At 34.6% G+C, this 19,465-nt stretch overlaps 3 protein-coding genes and 1 pseudogene across 4 annotated transcripts in view; 3 read left to right on the top strand and 1 right to left on the bottom strand.

Moving 5' to 3' along the window:
* The window catches only part of LOC125836467 (60S ribosomal protein L18a-2-like), a 115,808-nt gene extending 99,227 nt beyond the window's left edge, over nt 1-16,581 (top strand). Inside the window, exons 2-5 of one of the 2 annotated variants that reach the window (XM_049515641.1) lie at nt 14,265-14,289; nt 14,384-14,499; nt 14,597-14,660; nt 16,064-16,581. In XM_049515641.1, the coding sequence (XP_049371598.1) occupies nt 14,275-14,289; nt 14,384-14,499; nt 14,597-14,660; nt 16,064-16,405 (537 nt within the window). In that variant the 5' untranslated portion in view covers nt 14,265-14,274 and the 3' untranslated portion in view covers nt 16,406-16,581. Of the gene's footprint in view, nt 1-14,225; nt 14,290-14,383; nt 14,500-14,596; nt 14,661-16,063 lie in introns of those variants that run through there. The other variant, XM_049515640.1, reaches the window with a different exon arrangement.
* On the top strand, nt 1,639-4,350 carry LOC125836447 (F-box/kelch-repeat protein At3g23880-like). The gene is made up of 2 exons (XM_049515615.1): nt 1,639-2,922; nt 4,209-4,350. The coding sequence occupies exons 1-2, from the start codon at nt 1,709-1,711 to the stop codon at nt 4,279-4,281; spliced, it is 1,287 nt and encodes a 428-aa protein (XP_049371572.1). The 5' UTR covers nt 1,639-1,708; the 3' UTR covers nt 4,282-4,350.
* LOC125836469 (60S ribosomal protein L18a-like protein) lies at nt 5,977-12,583 on the top strand. The gene is made up of 4 exons (XM_049515643.1): nt 5,977-6,315; nt 9,518-9,593; nt 9,984-10,098; nt 12,259-12,583. The coding sequence occupies exons 1-4, from the start codon at nt 6,102-6,104 to the stop codon at nt 12,316-12,318; spliced, it is 465 nt and encodes a 154-aa protein (XP_049371600.1). The 5' UTR covers nt 5,977-6,101; the 3' UTR covers nt 12,319-12,583.
* A 108-nt stretch (nt 16,582-16,689) lies between the features above and the next one.
* Nucleotides 16,690-17,501, bottom strand: LOC125836369 (uncharacterized; annotated as a pseudogene).
* Nucleotides 17,502-19,465: the final 1,964 nt, after the last annotated feature.

Genomic DNA, 19,465 nt, shown 5'->3' with positions numbered 1-19,465 from the left:
ACTTTATTTTTAAAATTTTATTATCATCCATGATTTAAATTATACTGACCTAAATGACTAATAAATACTTGATGAGTGAAAACAATAATGACATATATAGTCTAGTCCTATTGGCTCAAGTAACGCTTATAAAAAATCATACGGAAGAAAATAGGTTAACAAGTACTACTTATTTGAGTAAGCATCATATAACATACCAGGAAAAGAAGCATTAACAACAAGAAACTAATATGAAAATCAAAACACAAGACACAATCGATAGCAACATAAAACACAAAATGGAAAAGGGTCAAAATTGCCCCTGAATTATGCGAAATAGACCACTTATACCCTCCATTACATTTTGGGATCAAAAATACCCCCGCAGTTATCCCAGGAGACCACAAATACCCTCAAGAGTTAACACCCCAATTTTTTAGTGATGTGGCAAGCCACATGAGACTAATCCCTCCACCTAAGCATTGCCAACTAAGATTCACTACAAAAGAACTTGACTTTTAGTGGCGACTAAGGCTCCAACAACCATTCGCTAGTAAAACCTATTTTTTCAACAAAAAAATATGATAATTAATTTTCGATTGCGACCTAATTTTCTAAAATAAATAACTTGCAATATCCATAATAAAAACATCCAATATTATTACGAAAAATAATCAAAATTACTTCTTGATTCAAATCTCCTACTATATATATATATATAATGCATCATTGTATATTTTATACATTTACATATGACATAAAAATAAAACATATAGTGTCTTCAAACTCCTACTTAATCGATATCATATTTGGTTTTTTAAAAACAATGAAGAAAAAAACACAAAATTAGAATTTAATGTTAAAAACTTTTAGTGACGATTTTCTGGGCTTTTGTGGCGAGTGTTGTTGCCGCTAAAAGTCTAGTTCTTTTGTAGTGAATCCTACTTGGCAACGCTTAGGTGGAAGGATTAGTCATACGTGGCTTGCCACGTCAATAAAAGTTTAGGGTGTTAACTCTTGAGGGTATTTGTGGTCTCTTAGGATAACAGCAGGGGCATTTTTTATCCCAAAATGTAACGAAGGATATAAATGGTCTATTTCATATAGTTCGGGGGCAATTTTGACCCTTTTCCGAACACAAAAACTATCAAAACTACTTGTATTAAAGGAGAAACATGAACGAGTGCCAAACAACCACCAAGTCTAAATCTCAAGAAAGCGAGACAATGATCAACTATTTACTAACTTTCTATTTAAGTTAGTGACCTCTAAATCCTCATATCTATGGCCCTATCCTCCTGAAGATGTTATATCTAGTTTAAAATCACATGTCCTCAATACTTCTTCGATATGTGTCTACCCCTCGAACCCACTATCGCCAATTTGAACTACTCTATAATCAAGCCTTTTCACATGTCCAAATTATCTTAGTCTGATTACCTTTATTTTATCCACCACAAAAATCACCCCTACTTATCTCTAGTGTCATTATTTCTAATCTTATTTACAAAAATCACCCCTACTTATCTCTAGTGTCATTATTTCTAATCTTATTTGTTCTAGTATGTGCACACATCCACGTCATAATTTCAGTTCCATAACCTTGGGAATTTTTAATTGGCCAACTTTTTTCCCTCTGCCAAGAGTCAAAAGCTAAAGCTGTCAGCATCCCCAAAATTGTCTTTGTCGATTCACAAATCCCTTTCTCGTCTTCACCTTTCTAGCAAAGATGGCAGCTAAAGGCAAAGGAAATGGGAAAAGGAAAGGGAAAGGGAAAGGGAATTCCAAGAAAACAAAGAGCAAACCTCCGGACCCAACATCCGACTGCATTTTCCGTAGAGAAATCATCTCTAACATCCTTTCTCGTCTCCCTGTCAAGACCCTTTTACGATTCAGGTGTGTTTGCAAGCCATGGCGGAACCTCATTTCCAAACCCAACTTCATAGACACCCATTTACACCGTTCCTCTTCTTTGCAGCCCACTAATTCTCCCATTCTTATACACACCCGCCATGTCAAGTCCACCGATCATGTACTCTCACTATTCGACTCGCCGGAATCATCAGTTACCGAACTCGATAATCCTTTTCCTTTCTTCTTTCACGAGATGGCCGTTGTGGGTTCATGCAATGGCATTGTTTGCCTTTGTAAGCCACCTTGGGGTGATGTAATCACTCTTTGGAATCCAATGATGAGGAAGTGTAGGGCGGTGCAGCTTTCGAAGAAGAAACCCCTAATGGGAGTGCACTCTGGTGTATCCATTGGGTTGGCGTACGATTCACAAGAGAATGATTTCATTATCTTAAGTCTTTTGTGTTTCAGGGTAGGATCTAGGGTTCCGGATGAAGTGGAAATGTGTTCGACAAAGAGTTTCTGTTGGAAGCAGGTGAAAAATGTGGTGGGGTTTAGAGTTCTTGGGCCCTGTTGCAATGTGATCATTAAAGGGGTACCCTATTGGACTGCTCTAGTAGAGGATGAGTATGGGTTACGTGAGGTGTTGGTGTATTTTGATGTGGATAGGAAAGTATTTAAGAGGTTACCTATGCCAGGAATAACAGTGGGAACTCAGTGGCAGCTTGTCAATTTGGAGGATTCCGTTGGTATGTTAATCTGGGTGAAAACAGACAAATATAACGTTGATGTTTGGGTAATGGACGATGAAGATGGTTGGAGTAAGAAATGCAATGTCGGACTGGTGTTCGGGTTTGACAGAATTATTGGCTGTTTGAGGAATGGTGACATTGTAGCTGAGGATGAAAATGGCGTGTTGTTACTCTTTGATCCTGTGACTAGTTCTGTTAAGGCAAAATTGTGCATCGATAACGCTAAGAGAGGTTCATCCGTGATTTTCAACTATTCAGAGAGCCTAGTTCTAATTGGAGGGATGCTACCAGTTGAGAAGCAAACTGCTAGAGATAAAGTAGCACGTGAAAACCTCCTAAAGTGCGGTGATGAAATCTCTGTCTTCTCAATTACATTTTAAGTTACTATATGCTTGCTTTGTGCTGATTGTTAACTCCCTCTTTGAGATGTTGTTGTGCTTTGTTTATCATGTTGTGCATATATATATGTTACGGGCACCTGGTGAAACTAAGCAGATAGACTATGATTTAATTTTCTATGTGAACTCACTCTACGATTTGTTTACATAATTCTAAGCAATTAGTGGAGATGCTTGTGAATTGCTGCTGTGGTGTTCTGTTGTTTAGAGCATCAGTTGTGGTGCGGTCAATAAGCAACAAGGTATAGACATAATATGATTGTTAGATCCTTGAAGTTTGTGTGTTAAAATTTCTATTTGCCGATGCTGTAGGACTCTGAGGTAGTTGGTTCCATAAGCATTTTAACCATTATGTATTTGAAAGAAAGAGCAGAAAAACATAAGTTTCACTGAAATAATTCATGTGGATTGTATTGCCTAACTAAGTCAAGGCTTCAAAAGAAAAAAACTGATAGAACCAAGTCCAACAATTCTGTACCTATCTGTTCAACTGAGCCAGTGCTTTTCTGCTTTCAGATGTTCTTTTTCTTGTTTCTGGCAAGTGTTCTTAAATTTGTATCTCATTTCTTGATTCATGAACTTTTATACTTGTATATACAAGTATGGGTGTTATTAATCATATAGATGTTAATGTTGAACTAAAGATTATATTCAATGAAAGGGTTAGCTACTTATTTCATTTCTACCATATTCGGTGTGTGTGCACCCTCTATCTCAAATGGAGTGTGAGACATCCGTATCTTAAATTTTTGGATGCTCAAAGACATTAGTTTGACAGCCAGTATAAGAGGTCCTCTCTTTGTAGAAAAGATCTCCTCTTCATTTGATTATTTGCTACTACAAGACTCGAGTTGCATCTCTGGGGATTTTCAGCTTGACTTTCGAGCTTTGTTTTTCCATAGCTTAGAAACTTTCTCTAGAATCCTCTCCTCGTAGAAAGGATCTCCTCTTCATTTAATCATTTGCTACTTCAAGTTGCATCTTTGGGGCTTTTGATCTTGAATTTCAAGCTTTGTTTTTCCTTAGCTTAGAAACTCTCTTTTTGCTTCCTGTCCACTGTCTTTTCTCCTTGGTTGGTTGGGACTTTGTTTTAGACATAATATTCTTAGCTATTTGGTCCATGGGTCTCTGAGGAGCATGTTCGGAGTAGAAATGAGTGGTGCGAGGGATTGTTGGCTTTGAAAGATATTTGGAGAACTCACTTGCATTCTTTTTCTTGATAATGCAGGGCTGGCATAAATTTGAAGATCATTTCCACCGACGATCCCCAACAGGTTGACTTGGCTACTAGGATTGCATGAAAGAAGTTTCTGCTTCCCCTTTTGCTATCCTTAGAGATGACATGAAAAACTTTTGACATCTTTTTAGTTTGGAATCCACAATGTATGTAGTTCCTGGTTTCTCAGATGTTTGTATTAAAGAAGAAGATGAGTTTAATTCATCTGACTACTTTGTTGATCAGATTGTCAACTAATATCAATTGCACATTGTTTTGATTTACAAGTACTTGATTAAACAATTGTGGGTTTGTGGCCGAATATTCTGATTCGACTTTAGTTGTTCGATCCTGAAGCATGCCTTTCCTTTGTGTTTTTGTAGCGCCCTTACTTAGCTTCCTTCGTTGAGCTATCCTCTTCTACCACGTTTCAATATGTCATCAGGATAAGTTGGTTTGCACAATCCGCAATCATGAACCTGGGCCCTGGCTATGCACTAAAGAAAGTTTTGCTTCATAAAATCTCCCATTGTGTTCTCTTCACTCAATTTTTGTTCCTTTTCCCACAAGTGTTTTTGCAATTGAGTCATATTATAAGGGCATTTAATGTAGGAAAAAGGGTAAAAAAAAGTGCTCTTAAATTATGTGAAAGGAACAAAAATATCATCTGTTTATAGTTTGGCTCAAAAATGTCATTGCCGTTAATATTTTGGTTCAAAAATACCCTTACAGTCAATACTTTGGTCAGAAATGCCCCTATAGTTACTAAATGAGTCAAAAATGCCCTTTTCTGAATAAATATATTATTTTTTCTTTTTAAACATATCTTCTTCCTAATTAACATATTATTAAAGATTCTTATTTTGTTTTTCTTTTAAAATCACTTTAACAAATAAAAATGTAGGATTTATTTTTCTTCTTCTTAATCTCATTTTATCAATTAAAATAAAATAACTTCATGTACCCTTTCGACAGATAATATATGCCATATATATAAGATCATAATATATCCATCATAAAAAATAATTATAATAAAATAAGAAATATTTTCATTTTTTATTTTTTTCTTAATTGAAGTAAGATATATATTTGCCAATTTAAAAAATATTATTAGAAAAAGAATGTATTAAAAAAGAAAATAAATAATATATTTTATTTAGAAAATGAACATTTTTGACCCATTAAATAACAATAAGGGCATTTTCGGACCAAAATATTGATGGCAAGGGCATTTTTGGACCAAACTATAAACGGAGGACATTTTTGTTCCTTTCGCAAAGTTTAAGGACATTTCTGACCCTTTTCCCTTTAGGGTGTGTTTGGTATGAAGAAAAATGTTTTCCTGAAAAACAAGTAGATTTTTGACTTATTTTCTCATATTTGGTTGGTGAGTGGAAAATATTTTTCGAAAAAGATTTTTTAATGTTTGATTTATGAATGAAAATTATTGTTGAGAAAATATCTCTTTTTTTACTAGAGAGTAGAAAATAATTTTTGAATTGAAATTGAAAATATTTTTTAAAATAAATTTAATTTTTTTTTGGGGTAGGGGAGTGGGTGGGGCTGGCGGGGGTAGGGGTGAGATGGGGTAAAAAATAAATATTTGAAATTAAAAATATGTTTTTTTTCTTTTCTTTTATTTAATTTTTTATTCTGGTCTTCTTACTTTTATCCAAAATTAATTTTTATATCCACGTGTTGGCGTGAAACTTACCAGCTAAGCGAAGCCGAAAAACAAATTGACAAAACCAGCAGCACATCTTACCCCCAAGAGAAACCGAAGACCGCGAAATCGCCGATCACGTAGCCGCGCCGATCTGATTCTGACAATCGGCGTCAGAAACATTACGACTTCCACTCAATCCCGAAACCCTAAACTGTTACTCGATCTCTATCAGGGGAAGTATGAGCAAAGAAGACGGGAAGAATAGGGCCTCTTCGGCCACCGGCGAACCCTTGCCGGCAAACTATTACTACGGTACATTTCAAGGAGTAGCCAATCATCCGCCTCCTCCTCCACAGTCTCATCAAGTGTTCGGTTTTCCTCAGCCCGTTCCTCCGCCTGGTGCTGCCGGCGCTCCTCCTCAATACTATCCTCATGGTTATCAAACTGTTCACGGTGTGTTTTCCCACATATTCATATATATCTACATGATTACTTTTTTTACGCTTGTTGATAAATTATGTTTGTTTCCCTGAATTAAGTTAAAGTGGGGAATTTTAATTCAACTTCTCATCCTGTCTTATTTAAAATAACAAACAACATACCGAGTGTAACCCCACGAGTGAGATCGGGGAGGGTAGAGTGTAGGCAAACCATATTGGGAGGTACAGAGGCTATATCAAGTATATATAGCATGATTCGTTAAGGTACAGCTTTTTTCTACTAATAAGTTAATTCGGGACACAATGCAGGGTATGTAAGTCTTTTGGTTATAGTATATGATTAGATGGTTGTATGGTTTTGTCACCAATCAAAAAAAACGAAATCCTTGTATGGTGTTGTCATTGAGGAATTACAAGAAGGGGATTGATAATATGGTGAATGCGTAGGGAAGAAATTATAGCTGTTAAATTAGAACTCGTCAAAATGCCATATGAATTTTGTATAATATAGTGAACTCTATGCAAAATTTAAACATAATGAAGGTAGTACATAAAATATATGTCTGGTGATGATATCCATTTCTACTACTCATTAAAAGCTGCACATGCCATATAGGAAAATACTCCAGAAAAATTCAAGATGTAGAATGAATCAACCATGTATGAAATCTAGATTTTTTGATAGGTTTCATAGATTTTCTTCAGTTTGAACAGGGTTATAACTAGGCAATTGGCAATCTTTTTGTTAGAATAGGAATAGATTTATACAATCCTATTAGAATAAGAATAAGTTTATACAATCCTATTAGAACAGGAATAGGAATAGAAATAGAAATAGAAATAGGAATACTAAATAGTATCCTACTTGGTAAAGGATTGTATTCTAGGGTCTATAAATAGGGTCTCAATGTAATAATGTAAACAACAACAATTCAATAATATTCTTTTCCTATATTTCTCACATGGTATCAGAGCCTCTACGATCTTGGTAAACAATCAAAGAGCTTCCACTGTCGGCGGGCGGCTATTACTCATATATGCCGCCCGTCCGGCCAATGATTATGTTAGCAAAAGTTGGGTCACCATGTATCTTTCTGGTGACTATTTTCTCATATCTAATTTGTGTAGCACTGTGCCATCATTCCGGTGACTACTTTCTTATATTTAATTTGTGTAGCACCGTGCCATCATTTCGGTGACTACTTTTTCATATTTAATTTGTGTAGCACCGTGCCATCATTCCGGTGACTACTTTTTCATATTTAATTTGTGTAGCACCGTGCCATCATTTCGGTGACTACTTTTTCATATTTAATTTGTGTAGCACCATGCCATTCTTCTGGTGACTACCTTTTTTTTTGCATATTTTATTTGCGTAGCACCGTGCATCTCTCTGGACTACTTTTCATATTTAATTTGCGTAGTACCGTGGGTTTTTTTCCGAACTACTTTCTCATATCTGAGTTGCATAGCACCGTGTGTCTTTTCAGTAACTACTCAGATTTGATTTGCGTATTCCCATTCGTCTTTCCGGTGACTCCTCAAATCAGATTTGCGTAGGGTTGTGCCATCATTCCAATCCTACCCATATTATTTTTCTTTTTCAGTAGGGTCGTGCCATCATTCCGACCCTACCCATATTATTTCTCTTTTTCAATGGGGTCGTTCCATCAATTCGAACTATCCTATATAATTTCTATTTTCTAGTTGGGTCGTGACATCATTCCGACCCTACCCATATAATTTTATTTCTTAGATTGTGACCACTTTTATCCATCAAATCAATACTCCGGCATATGAGCATGTTCCAGCCAATTTTTCGGTGACTTTCTTGTTAAATATTGAGACGTCTATTGATTCCAACATGATCCATACACTTTATACTAGATTTTGAGCACTTCCGGCGACCGTTGCATTGTGAAGAAGTCTATATGGAGCAACCACCTAATTTGTTGCTCAGGGGGAGTTTAGTAGCCTTGTATGTTGATTATGTAAGTCACTCTATGGTCTGAAATAGTTTTTGCAAGCTTGGTTTGGGAAGTTCAACACTGTAATTTTATCACTCTCTGTTTTATCGGCATTATGCATCAAATTCAGTATTTCATGAGAAGACCAAGCCCATTGAGATTGATTGTCAAATTTGTGAAGTCGAGTGATCAACTTGCAGATATCTCACCAAGTCCCTCATCGGTCCTCGTGTTAATTACATTTGTAACAAGCTAGGTACATGAATTGTATGCACTAACTTGAGGGGGAGTGTTAGAATAGGAATAGATTTATACAATCCTATTAGAATAAGAATAAGTTTATACAATCCTATTAGAACAGGAATAGGAATAGAAATAGAAATAGAAATAGGAATACTAAATAGTATCCTACTTGGTAAAGGATTGTATTCTAGGGTCTATAAATAGGGTCTCAATGTAATAATGTAAACAACAACAATTCAATAATATTCTTTTCCTATATTTCTCACACTTTTGTTGCTGGGAAATGACTTTTTTTTGTACTGTCCAGCGCTTTGTGCTTGGCTGCTTATATTAATAAAACAAAATGTTTTGTTCACTTATGAAAAATATGCCTCCTCCCCCTTAGAAATATAGAGAAGATACCTATAGTACGGATGATGATTGATGTGTTATGGATAATTCACTTTCTTCAGAGTAACTTTTTTTTTTTGTTGAGGCTGGTAACATTTCTTCAGAGTAACTTCGTGATTTGTTAAGAATCAAGATTGTGTTTCTTGGAAAGTGAACTGAAGAATAAAGATTAGAATAAGGAAAATGATAAAAGCAAAAAATCCACCTTAGATTTAGGCTGTCAGAAAATTTTGGAATTCTGGATCTTCATAATTTTATTTTGGTGTCTTTTGCTTACATGTCAAAAGGCTTCTTTAATTTTTATTATTTTGTGCCCAGTTACACACTTCCACATTTAATCGGGCAGAGGGAATATGTGATGTCTCCAACTTTCTTTAAGCATTTAGAAGTTGTAGAATTGGAGTCAAATGTTATTTAGAAGAGAACTGACATAGGAAGAATGTTGAACTAGTTATACACGCTGTCTCGAAAAATTTCAGGAATGACACTTTTGAAAATGCTTTTTAATTTTTTCTGCTCTAATTGCTAGTTTGAAAATATTTGGTTGTTCAAAAACATTATTTTAATGTCAGATGATATACGCCATGTTCATTATGTTTCTTCACCGTGGCTTAGGTTATGCTGTTGCTGAAGGTAGACCTATGAGGGAGCACCGTCTTCCTTGCTGTGGTGTGGGGATCGGCTGGTTCTTGTATGTTTCTATTCTTGTACATTTTCTTGAGCCCTTATTTTTAAATTTTCTTTATGTATTGTGGTCAGATTGATAAATATTTTGCTTTATGCAAAAAAAGTGATATATGTAATCATACTCGGGTTTTATTTTTATTTTAGAGCTCTTTCATTGTCTTTAGAGTCTTATTTATATTAAAATAAAGACTGGTAAGTTGGATGTTGGGGAAACAATGTGAAGGCACACAGGAATAACAACTCAGCGGTTTCAAAAAGTGTGATCTGATAGTTGCTACTGGATTTACCTCTTTCTGGTGTTTCAGTGACCAGATTTTCATAAACTCAATTTGTAAAGAGTGATTAAGATTTCAATGTTGGCTTACTTTCATTTTTTTTCTGTTTTGTTTGCAAGGTTCATCTCTGGTTTCTTTCTTGGTACCATACCTTGGTACGTTGGAGCTTTTCTTCTTCTGTGTGTTCGGATTGATTATAGAGAGAAGGCTGGCCTTATAGCATGCACATTAGGGGTAATTTCTCTCTCTCTTTCTCTCTCTCAAAGTACTATGTGGAAGATACTTTATATGCCTTGATTTCGCCAGGCATGGCTATGTTAGCCTCACACTTGTAATACTGGCTTAATGTCAGAAGTATGCTCTCATTTCTATCTACTGGCATTATGGGTGATCCTAAAACCGGATTCCTTTCACATGTGCTATAACTCTCTGTGATATTCTACAAAAGTTATATAGTCTGACAAAGAGAAAAGGATGAATACGATTATGAAGAAATAAGATTACCACTTACCAAGAGATGAAACGGAAAAAGAAAAATAAGGAACAAACTTAAGCAGTGTGTGGCAGTGTAGGCCACTTATTTCTTTTGTTGGGGTAGACTGGAAGTGTAAGGTTAAATGAGAAGTTTGAATGCTATATAAATTGTAGATTTAATTCTCGCAGCTCGGGTGAATTAGACAAAAGATGTTTCTAGTAAGTCCTCTCATTTTTTGGGATGGATAATGTGCAGTAACAATAGTTTGTTAAGTGCTTTGTTTTTGTTTCAATTGTATGGTTGATGATATCCCTTCTGTCACAAATTCTTGGGCATAATATGCTTTTCTAGGAGCCCCCAAGGCCTAGCTCAAGTGGCAGAAGGTGGAGGATTTGTGGCTTAGGTCGCACGTTCAAGCCCCACACACCATGCAAAGTGAAGCCCGGTATTTAAGTGGAGAAGGGTAGAGGGGCGGGCCCATTATCCACCGAGTTTAGAAGGCTGACGGATTTCTCGGTTATCAAAAAATAAATAAAAAAATATGCTTTTCTAGGAGTCGAGTTGAGCAATATTGTTGGGGTACAATTACCCAGTTTCATTGGGTACAGAGTAAAGGAAAGACTTTTGGCACATAGCAAAAGTACCCTTAGAACTTATGGTTTTAAACATTTATTATCACTTTTATGGATATAAAAGCATGTCATTATGGGTAAAATTTGATGTTTAAAGTTGAAGAGTTCGCAAATATATATAGGCGTTATTCTTTGTTGTACAAACTAAGAAAAAATGTGTGCCATATAAAATAGAATAGGGTGAGTAATAAAATTTGGTTTGGGCAGCTAGAAATTTTGAAAAGAATAAATATTTTGTACTTCTAGAGTATGTGGATTTGATATTAAAAAACTATATTTTGTTCCACCCTGTGAGTGCTTGCCCGCCTTACCTTGGAATTTACTTCATTTCACTTAGATATCCCTTTCTATTGATATTTACCTTATGCAAGAGCAGTCCTAAATATATATTATAACTTGGCTTTTCTATGAAGATATATTAGAGGAACATTAAAAGGATGGAAAGTTAGACTAGGTTGAGAGATGGATTACATTTGGGTAATTTATTCTAAGACCAACCTCTTTTAGTTGCCCTTTTTTTTTGGCACAATTGCTTTTAGCCCCTTTTCATGTCATGTTTGATGTTCCTGGTCTGCCAGATTAACCCAATCATCAAATTGTCATTCCTATGAGGCTGCGAGGAAGCATTTCTCACAAATTATTCAACAATAACCTTTATTCTCAATAGAGCCAAAGTCCTAATCTGACTGTTGCATGAGTTTTTGGCTTCTTTATGTATTTATGTTACTTTTCCTTCTAGTGCTGACTGATATTCAGGAAAGCTGGGGATTGAAGCCTTATGTTCATGTTTTCAATCTTCTTATTCTGATAGTGGATTTGTATCCAAGTAATGTGCAGTTTAATTATTCCTCCATTTGATTTGGGACAACTTCTTAGCTGTCACATACAAGCCTCCCATGTTAGCGAATAAGCAATCCTGCACTGATACTCCTGTGCATTAATGCTGCTCTGCTTGCAGGGCAATACTTAAGTAATCTGTGTTAGTGTCAATCCTACTCTGTGTTACAGTTTAAATACCCTTTTAGTAATGCTAAACGTGAGTTGTAATATGCTGCGAAGGTGCTTTAAGCCTATCTTTGTTTGGGGTTGAGGGTAGATGGGGGATGAAGGGGGGAGGGGACAAATGTTTGTTATTACCATCCAAGCAGTTGTAGCTATGCACTGATTAGCTTTCTGATTTCTGCAGTACCCAATAGAAGCACAGTCTGCACATCACTCCATTATTTATCGATTTCTTTTCTCATACCATATCTGCCTCTGACTTTGTTTATTTGTTCGGTAAATCAGGCCATGCTTGCTTTGATTGCTGTGACTTTTGGTGTGACAAAGGCAACTCATTCCTGGTGAGGCTATCCAGGCTGCAAACTTATCGTGGCGATCTCCATAGAAAAGGGGGAAAGAGAGAAAGGATAGAGCAACTTAAGTAATTGGTTTTTGTTTGAAGACGTATCCTTTTCTCAATATGTATAGCAAATATTGACTTGGGTGGTTCTTATACTAAACAGGCACTTTCCTTTGTAATGTTTATGGTACTTCTTGGTTTTGCTCCAATAGTGATGTATATTTTTTGAAAATTCCCCAAAATATAAGTGCAGAACTATATTCAGCTCCATTGGGGGAAGTTCACCATTTTTTAAGATTATGACTTCTTTGGATATACATAATACATAATACAGTTTCATAATGCTTTTTATTTTATTTTTAACTTAAATATATAATAGATTTAATGTACATTTATCCAATTCATTTCGAATTTTTTTGTAAATTAAAAAATTTCGTATACTAATTTTCACTATGATTATTAATTCATATTGGAATATATAAGTCTTGTAAAAAAATAATAATTAAAAATCATATATGATTAACTCGGATGGTTTTTTAAGTTTTTGCACGAATTGTCTTATTTCGGGGTGGTATTTATTTGTCTCTCAAATCTATGGTCATTTAGTGAAAAGTTGTGTGCTAAATTTAATTTACCTCTATATAAATTTAGAGAATTTTTGTTTAATTCAGTATAAGTTGTGAGTAGTTAATTCACTTTGCATAAGTTTAGAGATTTTTTGTCTTATATGATATAAGTTTTGTAGGAATTAAGTTATGCCTCTTGTGATATAATTTGTGGGAATTCTGAAACAGAATTTATGCTAGATACATTAGTTAGGTAGGAACTAAGTTATGCCGTGAGTATTAATATCTCTCTTGATATAAGTTCTGTAGGGATTAAGGGGTCGTTTGGTACAAAGATGCATAATGCAGGGATTACTAACGCATGTATTAGTAATGCAGGAATTAGTAATGCAGGGATTAGTTTTTATCAAGCGTTTGGTTCATTGTTTCTCACCTAATCTTATGTCTAGTTTAAAACTCTAGAAAAAGTTTCTTTCCTATTATACCATTGAATTATTATGAGATTTTATATTTCATTTAATTAGTCAAGTTAAATACTAAAATATATATAAAAAAATATTATTAATTTTGAGGTGTGATATGTCACTATAGAGATCCTTGATAGCACGGTATATTTCTAATTTTTTGTTGGTCAAATATACCTTAAACTTAACATAAATGTAACGCTATTTAAATTGTTCAAATACACGAAACTTATTTTAAAAAAAAATAAAAATAGTTCAAGTGGTCAATCAACAAACTACATTTTAAAAAAATGGAAAAAATCAACTCAATGTAACAAATCAAACATGGAGAAAAAAATATTAATTTGAAAATAATCAAATTACATGGAACGAATTTGAAGATGTTAAAAGAATATTTATAAATATTCTCATATAAATAAAAAGGAACATTAAATTACAAAAAAGAATTAGGAAGTTTTTTTTGGGGATAATTTAGTCTTTTAGGGGTCTTATCCAAGAATTGTTAAACCTTGGATTAGTTATCCCTCTCTTTTCTAGAGATAAAATAAGACATTGTATGAGGTATAACTAATCCATGGATTATGTTAAATAAAGTAATCAAACAATATTTTTGTTGGACTAAATTTTAATCTATGGACTATTTTGATTAATACCTCCTACCAAACGAGTACAAATGACATAACCTGTTATGCCTTATGAGACAAGTTAGATTATGATAGAAAATATAAGCTTATGCCCATAAGTAACAAAAATTAAACATTAACCCAAAATTGGAGCATTAAGACATGGGCCGCCTCCCCAATTATGTATGTAGCCCAAATTAGGAGCTAGGGCTCTTTGTAAAGCCACTTTTAACTTGAACACTCTTTCTTCTTCTTTTTACTCACTTCGGCGGCAAACGTAGAGCAGAGGGAAAGAGAGCCTTGCCGAAATGGTGACGTACAAGGTAAAGACTCTTCTTTTTTCACTGGGTTTCCATTTTTATTTGAATCTTTCAAGGTTTGATCAACAATGGTGTTTATTTTTTGTTGTTATTGCAGTTCCATCAGTACCAGGTTGTCGGGAGAGCTTTGCCCACTGAAACAGATGAGCATCCCAAGATTTATCGTATGAAGTTGTGGGCTACAAATGAAGTTCGTGCTAAGTCCAAATTCTGGTATTTTACAACTTTTTCCCTATCAATCTTCTTGTTTATGTATATATGGTTAATGCTTATGCTAACCGGGTTTTGTTTGATTTGGTTGGATATAAAGGTATTTCTTGAGGAAGCTTAAGAAGGTGAAGAAGAGCAACGGTCAGATGCTGGCTATTAATGAGGTATGATTAAGATTCATTTCTCTTGTTTATCTGGACTGAGTGTATTTTTAGATTATGTATTAGAAGTGTTATGATCAGTAGTTCAATGATAGCAATTTTTGGTGCATGGTGTTTAGTATTTGGTAATTAGTTTTTTATTTTATTTTACGTGTTCTAATTAATTTGCGCTTTTGAATAAACAAATGTAAATCATATGAAGTTTTGGTTGCATATGTGAAATCTGATGTATATTATTTTATCCAAGGGTGGCTTTCTTTTCGGTTTGAAACTTCATCTCAAAAGATTGGATTTTGAGATTGCATTTTCAATACCCATTCATCTTTATTACCCAATAATATGTTCTTGGTTCAATATGTGCTGGAATCAGTGCTATTTACCTTGTTTTGTGCATTAAGGAGCACATCCAAACCCTGACAACTTAATGCATATGATACAAACAGTTAACATCAACTCCCCTCAAGTAATTAACACAGTGTTCCACCACGTTTAAAAGAGGAGATAAGAGGCCTGTCTCTTGGTGTGCAACAGGAATTTCAAGCTATGATATGATGTTAGAAAATGCTGCAATATCTGGGTGAAGCCCTTTTATTTAAGTTGGTGAGAATGTTCAAATTTGAGCAATATTGGTCCCTCTTTGCAAAATTGTTAGCAGAGAAATATTTGATAGAGGCTATACCATCTAATTGGAATTGAGGTCTAGTTGTACACCTATGTCCAATTTTTATTTTTTGAAAATGTACATTGGTCAATTTTTGCTTAGAGCCTTTTTGATCTTGCTAGTGATTTCTTTGTTAGAAGCAAATCTAGCTAACTTTAGTGTTGGAGAACATAACTGAATAGGCAAATGAGAAATTTGTTCAGATGGAACAAAATCAAAGGGGATTCATATAGTTAATCCAACTAGCTTTGGATTAAGGCTCTGTTGTTGTTGTTGGTTGTCTTGTCTATTGGCAATCATGAAATGATGCTTTTTGTACAGATATCCAGTTTCATGATTGTCGATAAACAAGAAAAAAACAAATCACTAGCAAGATCAAAACGGCTAGTTTAAATCATGAAAGTGTTCAGTGTTGTTGCCTGTTTATAGTCCAGTGATGGTCATTCCTGGCACCTGTGCTTATTCTTGCAAATAGAATATCTTCCCTACAATCCCTTTCAACCATTGGTATGACCTTAATGTTTTGGTTATTGTGGCACTGCATCATGCACTAATCCCTGGTTGTTTCTCTGTCTGCTGTGTTTAAATTGTTTGTGGAGATTTTATAAGATTTCCTGAATTTTTCTCATTTTCGTGATATGTCTTGGTTGTTCCATCAAACTAGGGGATTTCATTTCAGCAATATTTCCGTCTCCTTTGTGTTGAACCTCCTAACTATAAAGATTTTATGTTCTCAACTTCTTAGATCTTCGAGAAGAACCCAACAACAATCAAGAATTATGGTATTTGGCTCCGTTACCAAAGTAGAACTGGATACCACAACATGTACAAGGAGTACCGTGACACCACATTGAATGGTGGTGTGGAGCAGATGTACACTGAGATGGCTTCTCGCCACAGAGTTCGCCATCACTGCATTCAGATCATAAAGACAGCAACCATTCCAGCTAAGCTGTGCAAGAGGGAGAGCACAAAGCAGTTCCATGACTCCAAGATCAAGTTCCCGTTGGTGTTCAAGAAAGTCAGGCCACCATCCAGGAAACTCAAGACCACATACAAGGCTACTAAGCCCAACTTGTTCATGTAACTTGTTTGGTCATATGTGCATTGAGAAGCAACTTCAGATTTATGCAATTTTGGTGCATTAGTTGAGTTGAGTTAAGATTCATTGTGAAAGAGATATAAGTTAAACCTTTTTGTTCTACTGACCAAATGATGGTGGTTATTAGAGTATTTTTAATCATGGATTTCTATTTGCTTTTATCATTGAAGTTCTTGCTAATAAATTTTGTTAGCATTGGTGGTAAATGTGGGGTTGATTTCGTTTGATTCATCTTGGTGTTGTCTCAGTTTGAGAAGAGGTGAGGAGTCTCACTGGGTATGCCATAAATATGTGAAAACAAGTTGTGTTTGATTTTTTTTTTTTCCCCGTATAGACCCTGTCCAGATCAATTGTTGAACCAGGAGCAATAAGAAATCTTGATAGAGTAGCTTTGTCTTTCCTGTTTCAGTCCCCCCGTGTCTTTGTTGTTGTGGTGGTGGTGGTGGTGGTGGTGGTTGTATAGTATCGACCAGTTTTGGAGAATTGGCAGATGAATTGAAGACGTGCACTTGTCACAGCATATAATAAGTTTTCGTCATGAAATTTAACATCATCATACCTTTGTCAATGCATGTCCACCTTTCATCTCCAAGGTTTGCAGTAGGCCAAGTTACAATGCTCGCAGCACCCATACAATTAGGTTTGGTAGGAGTTGAATTTGTGCACAAAACTTGTGCTTACAAAGTAAGTTTTTGTGTTGCCATCATCATCATAGGTTTCAAGCTCATATACTGGGTGAGACGGTATTTTATCACATCAGGAAAAGTTATAGAGCGTGGAAGGGCGATTAGAACCTTGGTGAATGGGGTTATATAGAGAGATTCTAGGAGAGTAATCATTACTAGAAACTAACCAACTGTACCAAGGACCTCTGGAATAAAGTCGAGGTAGTGAACCTTTGTTTCATGTAAACAAAGAAACTTTTCACCTACTTCATTATCGTCATCATGATACAGTAGACACCACAGATGTGAAGGACGAATACTTAGCAATACAGACCTCCAACAGATGCGAACCTAACTTGATCAGTAAATGTAACAAGGCAATTAGCTATTAACCTCAACAGATCCTCTGACCACATTTTACTCTGATCTGATATAACAATAGGGAATGTGATATTTTAATTAGAGCAATACTATATTTTAGTATACATATTGTAATTTGTACTGGTTTGCCAAACACCAATATGAAGATTGGTTTTATAGGAGTAATGTTTCTGATTTCTAGTTTACATAGGTTTTCTTTTCCTTTTCCTTACCTCATTCGTTAAATATTTCAACAACTTTATGGAACTGCACTATTATATATCATCTTTGTTTCAATTTATTTATCCAGCTTTTTCTTTAGTCTGTTTTAAAAAAGAATCTCTTTTAAAGATACATTAATCCAAACAAATTAATATGTGAATCTGCTGTATATTTTTTCTGAGGGTGGCCTCAAGAATACATAAATTAAAAGGGTCTACTATGGCCAACTTGTTCATGTAACATGTTTGGTCATATGTCCATTTAGAAGCAACTTCAGATTTATGCAATTTTGGTGCTTTAGTTGAGTTGATTTAAGATTGCCTTTTTGTTCTGATCATATTTAGATATGCCAATTACATGTTATAATCATCTGGTTTCACAATGATTAAAGGATTTTGGTTATACAATAAAGAGAAAAAAAAAAAGTGCATGCATAACAAAGATGGAATTTAGGACATGGATGTGACCCCTCACCAAACTAGGATACATGTCAAAATGCCTTTCATTTGCTACAAAAGAGCTATTATTACTCCAACAAAGGTAGTACTAAAGTTTTGTCAAAACTACTTTATATAGCTGCAATGTTTGACAAGCCTAAGATGAAATAACCTCTTATATTACTTGGACAGTTTATTTTCACCAACCTCAATCAAGAATTTCAAAGAGAGGAAATGAAAAGGGGATACTCAATATATTAAAGTAAAAAGTAAGCCATGACACTAATCTTTCTACAGGGATAAAATAAGGGTATCCTTTTCTACTTTGATCAACAAAGAATAAGATAAAATATTTTTGAGTTTCAAACTTTGTCATAAATTAACATTTTCCTAAAGTTCCTTCAACCAATATTTCTTAAGTGAATAGGAAGAGGAATTACTTGTTTCTTTTAGTTAAAATAGATAGAAATTACATAAAATTGAAATATGGAAATAGTTGATGAGGAAAGGATATAGGACACCTAAGTATGATCTATTTGTAGAACAATTTTAAGTTTTATGCACTAACGATGCTTAAGAATCATTTACACAATCAAGTCACTTTTTAAGATTGAGGTAACTAACTTACTATCACACGTTAAACTATATTGATATTATAATTCATATGTATATGCTTTTTAATGGTACACTTTGGGAACCATTATTATGAATGTGAAGAAAGAAGTTTTGGTATATGATTACATGGGGCAAAAGTACTTTATCTTTGTCTACCACCAGTATGCAAATATCATTACCATTTTCTACTGTTGAGCTGTCTTGTACTAAAACTTGACATTAACTGGCATAAAAAAAAAAACTTGTTAATCAAGCTTTGGTTGAATCTAGTAGTAGCAATGCTCATATGTTTTTGTGAAGAAATCATATGTTTGGTGTTTGTTCAATTTTTGGTTAGAAAAGTGATATCTCCCATATATATTCCAAATGATTGAAACTTGTGGTGTTATTCTTAACTGTACATTTAAAAATTCTTTTCTAGCTATAATTGTGTCTCTATCAACCCCTTGAATTTTGAGAAGGGGATATATTAACCTTGTCTAATCATGCATGGAATGCTAACTTATTATCAACTTCAATTATAAATGAACTTGTTCACATTGTCGGTCTCAAGTCCAGATAAAGGAGGAGAGTTATGGTAGGCTGACAGCTAATATAAAACTTGTCAATTCATGATGGATCCTCATAAATGATTATATGAGATGCATTTAAATGGAGTGTGGGAATTCATATAGCCAATCCGATCTTGTTTGGAACTGAAGCCGTAGTTATTGTGTTATCTAGTGTAGTAACTTTTAGTATATGAA

This window comes from Solanum verrucosum, unplaced genomic scaffold (genome assembly GCF_900185275.1).
Source record: "Solanum verrucosum unplaced genomic scaffold, falcon-dt-bn FXZP01000278.1, whole genome shotgun sequence".
Taxonomy (NCBI): domain Eukaryota; kingdom Viridiplantae; phylum Streptophyta; class Magnoliopsida; order Solanales; family Solanaceae; genus Solanum; species Solanum verrucosum.
Note: the sequence above shows the minus strand (reverse complement) of the source record. Positions and strands in the feature narration are given on the sequence as shown.

Coding starts and splice junctions, on each gene's coding strand:
- LOC125836447 (XM_049515615.1), top strand. CDS start 1,709: ATGGCAGCTAAAGGCAAAGGAAATGGGAAAAGGAAAGGGAAAGGGAAA. Junction 2,923..4,208: donor GCACGTGAAAACCTCCTAAA/GTGCGGTGATGA, acceptor TTGATAATGCAG/GGCTGGCATAAATTTGAAGA.
- LOC125836469 (XM_049515643.1), top strand. CDS start 6,102: ATGAGCAAAGAAGACGGGAAGAATAGGGCCTCTTCGGCCACCGGCGAA. Junction 6,316..9,517: donor TGGTTATCAAACTGTTCACG/GTGTGTTTTCCC, acceptor ACCGTGGCTTAG/GTTATGCTGTTGCTGAAGGT. Junction 10,099..12,258: donor TTATAGCATGCACATTAGGG/GTAATTTCTCTC, acceptor TCGGTAAATCAG/GCCATGCTTGCTTTGATTGC.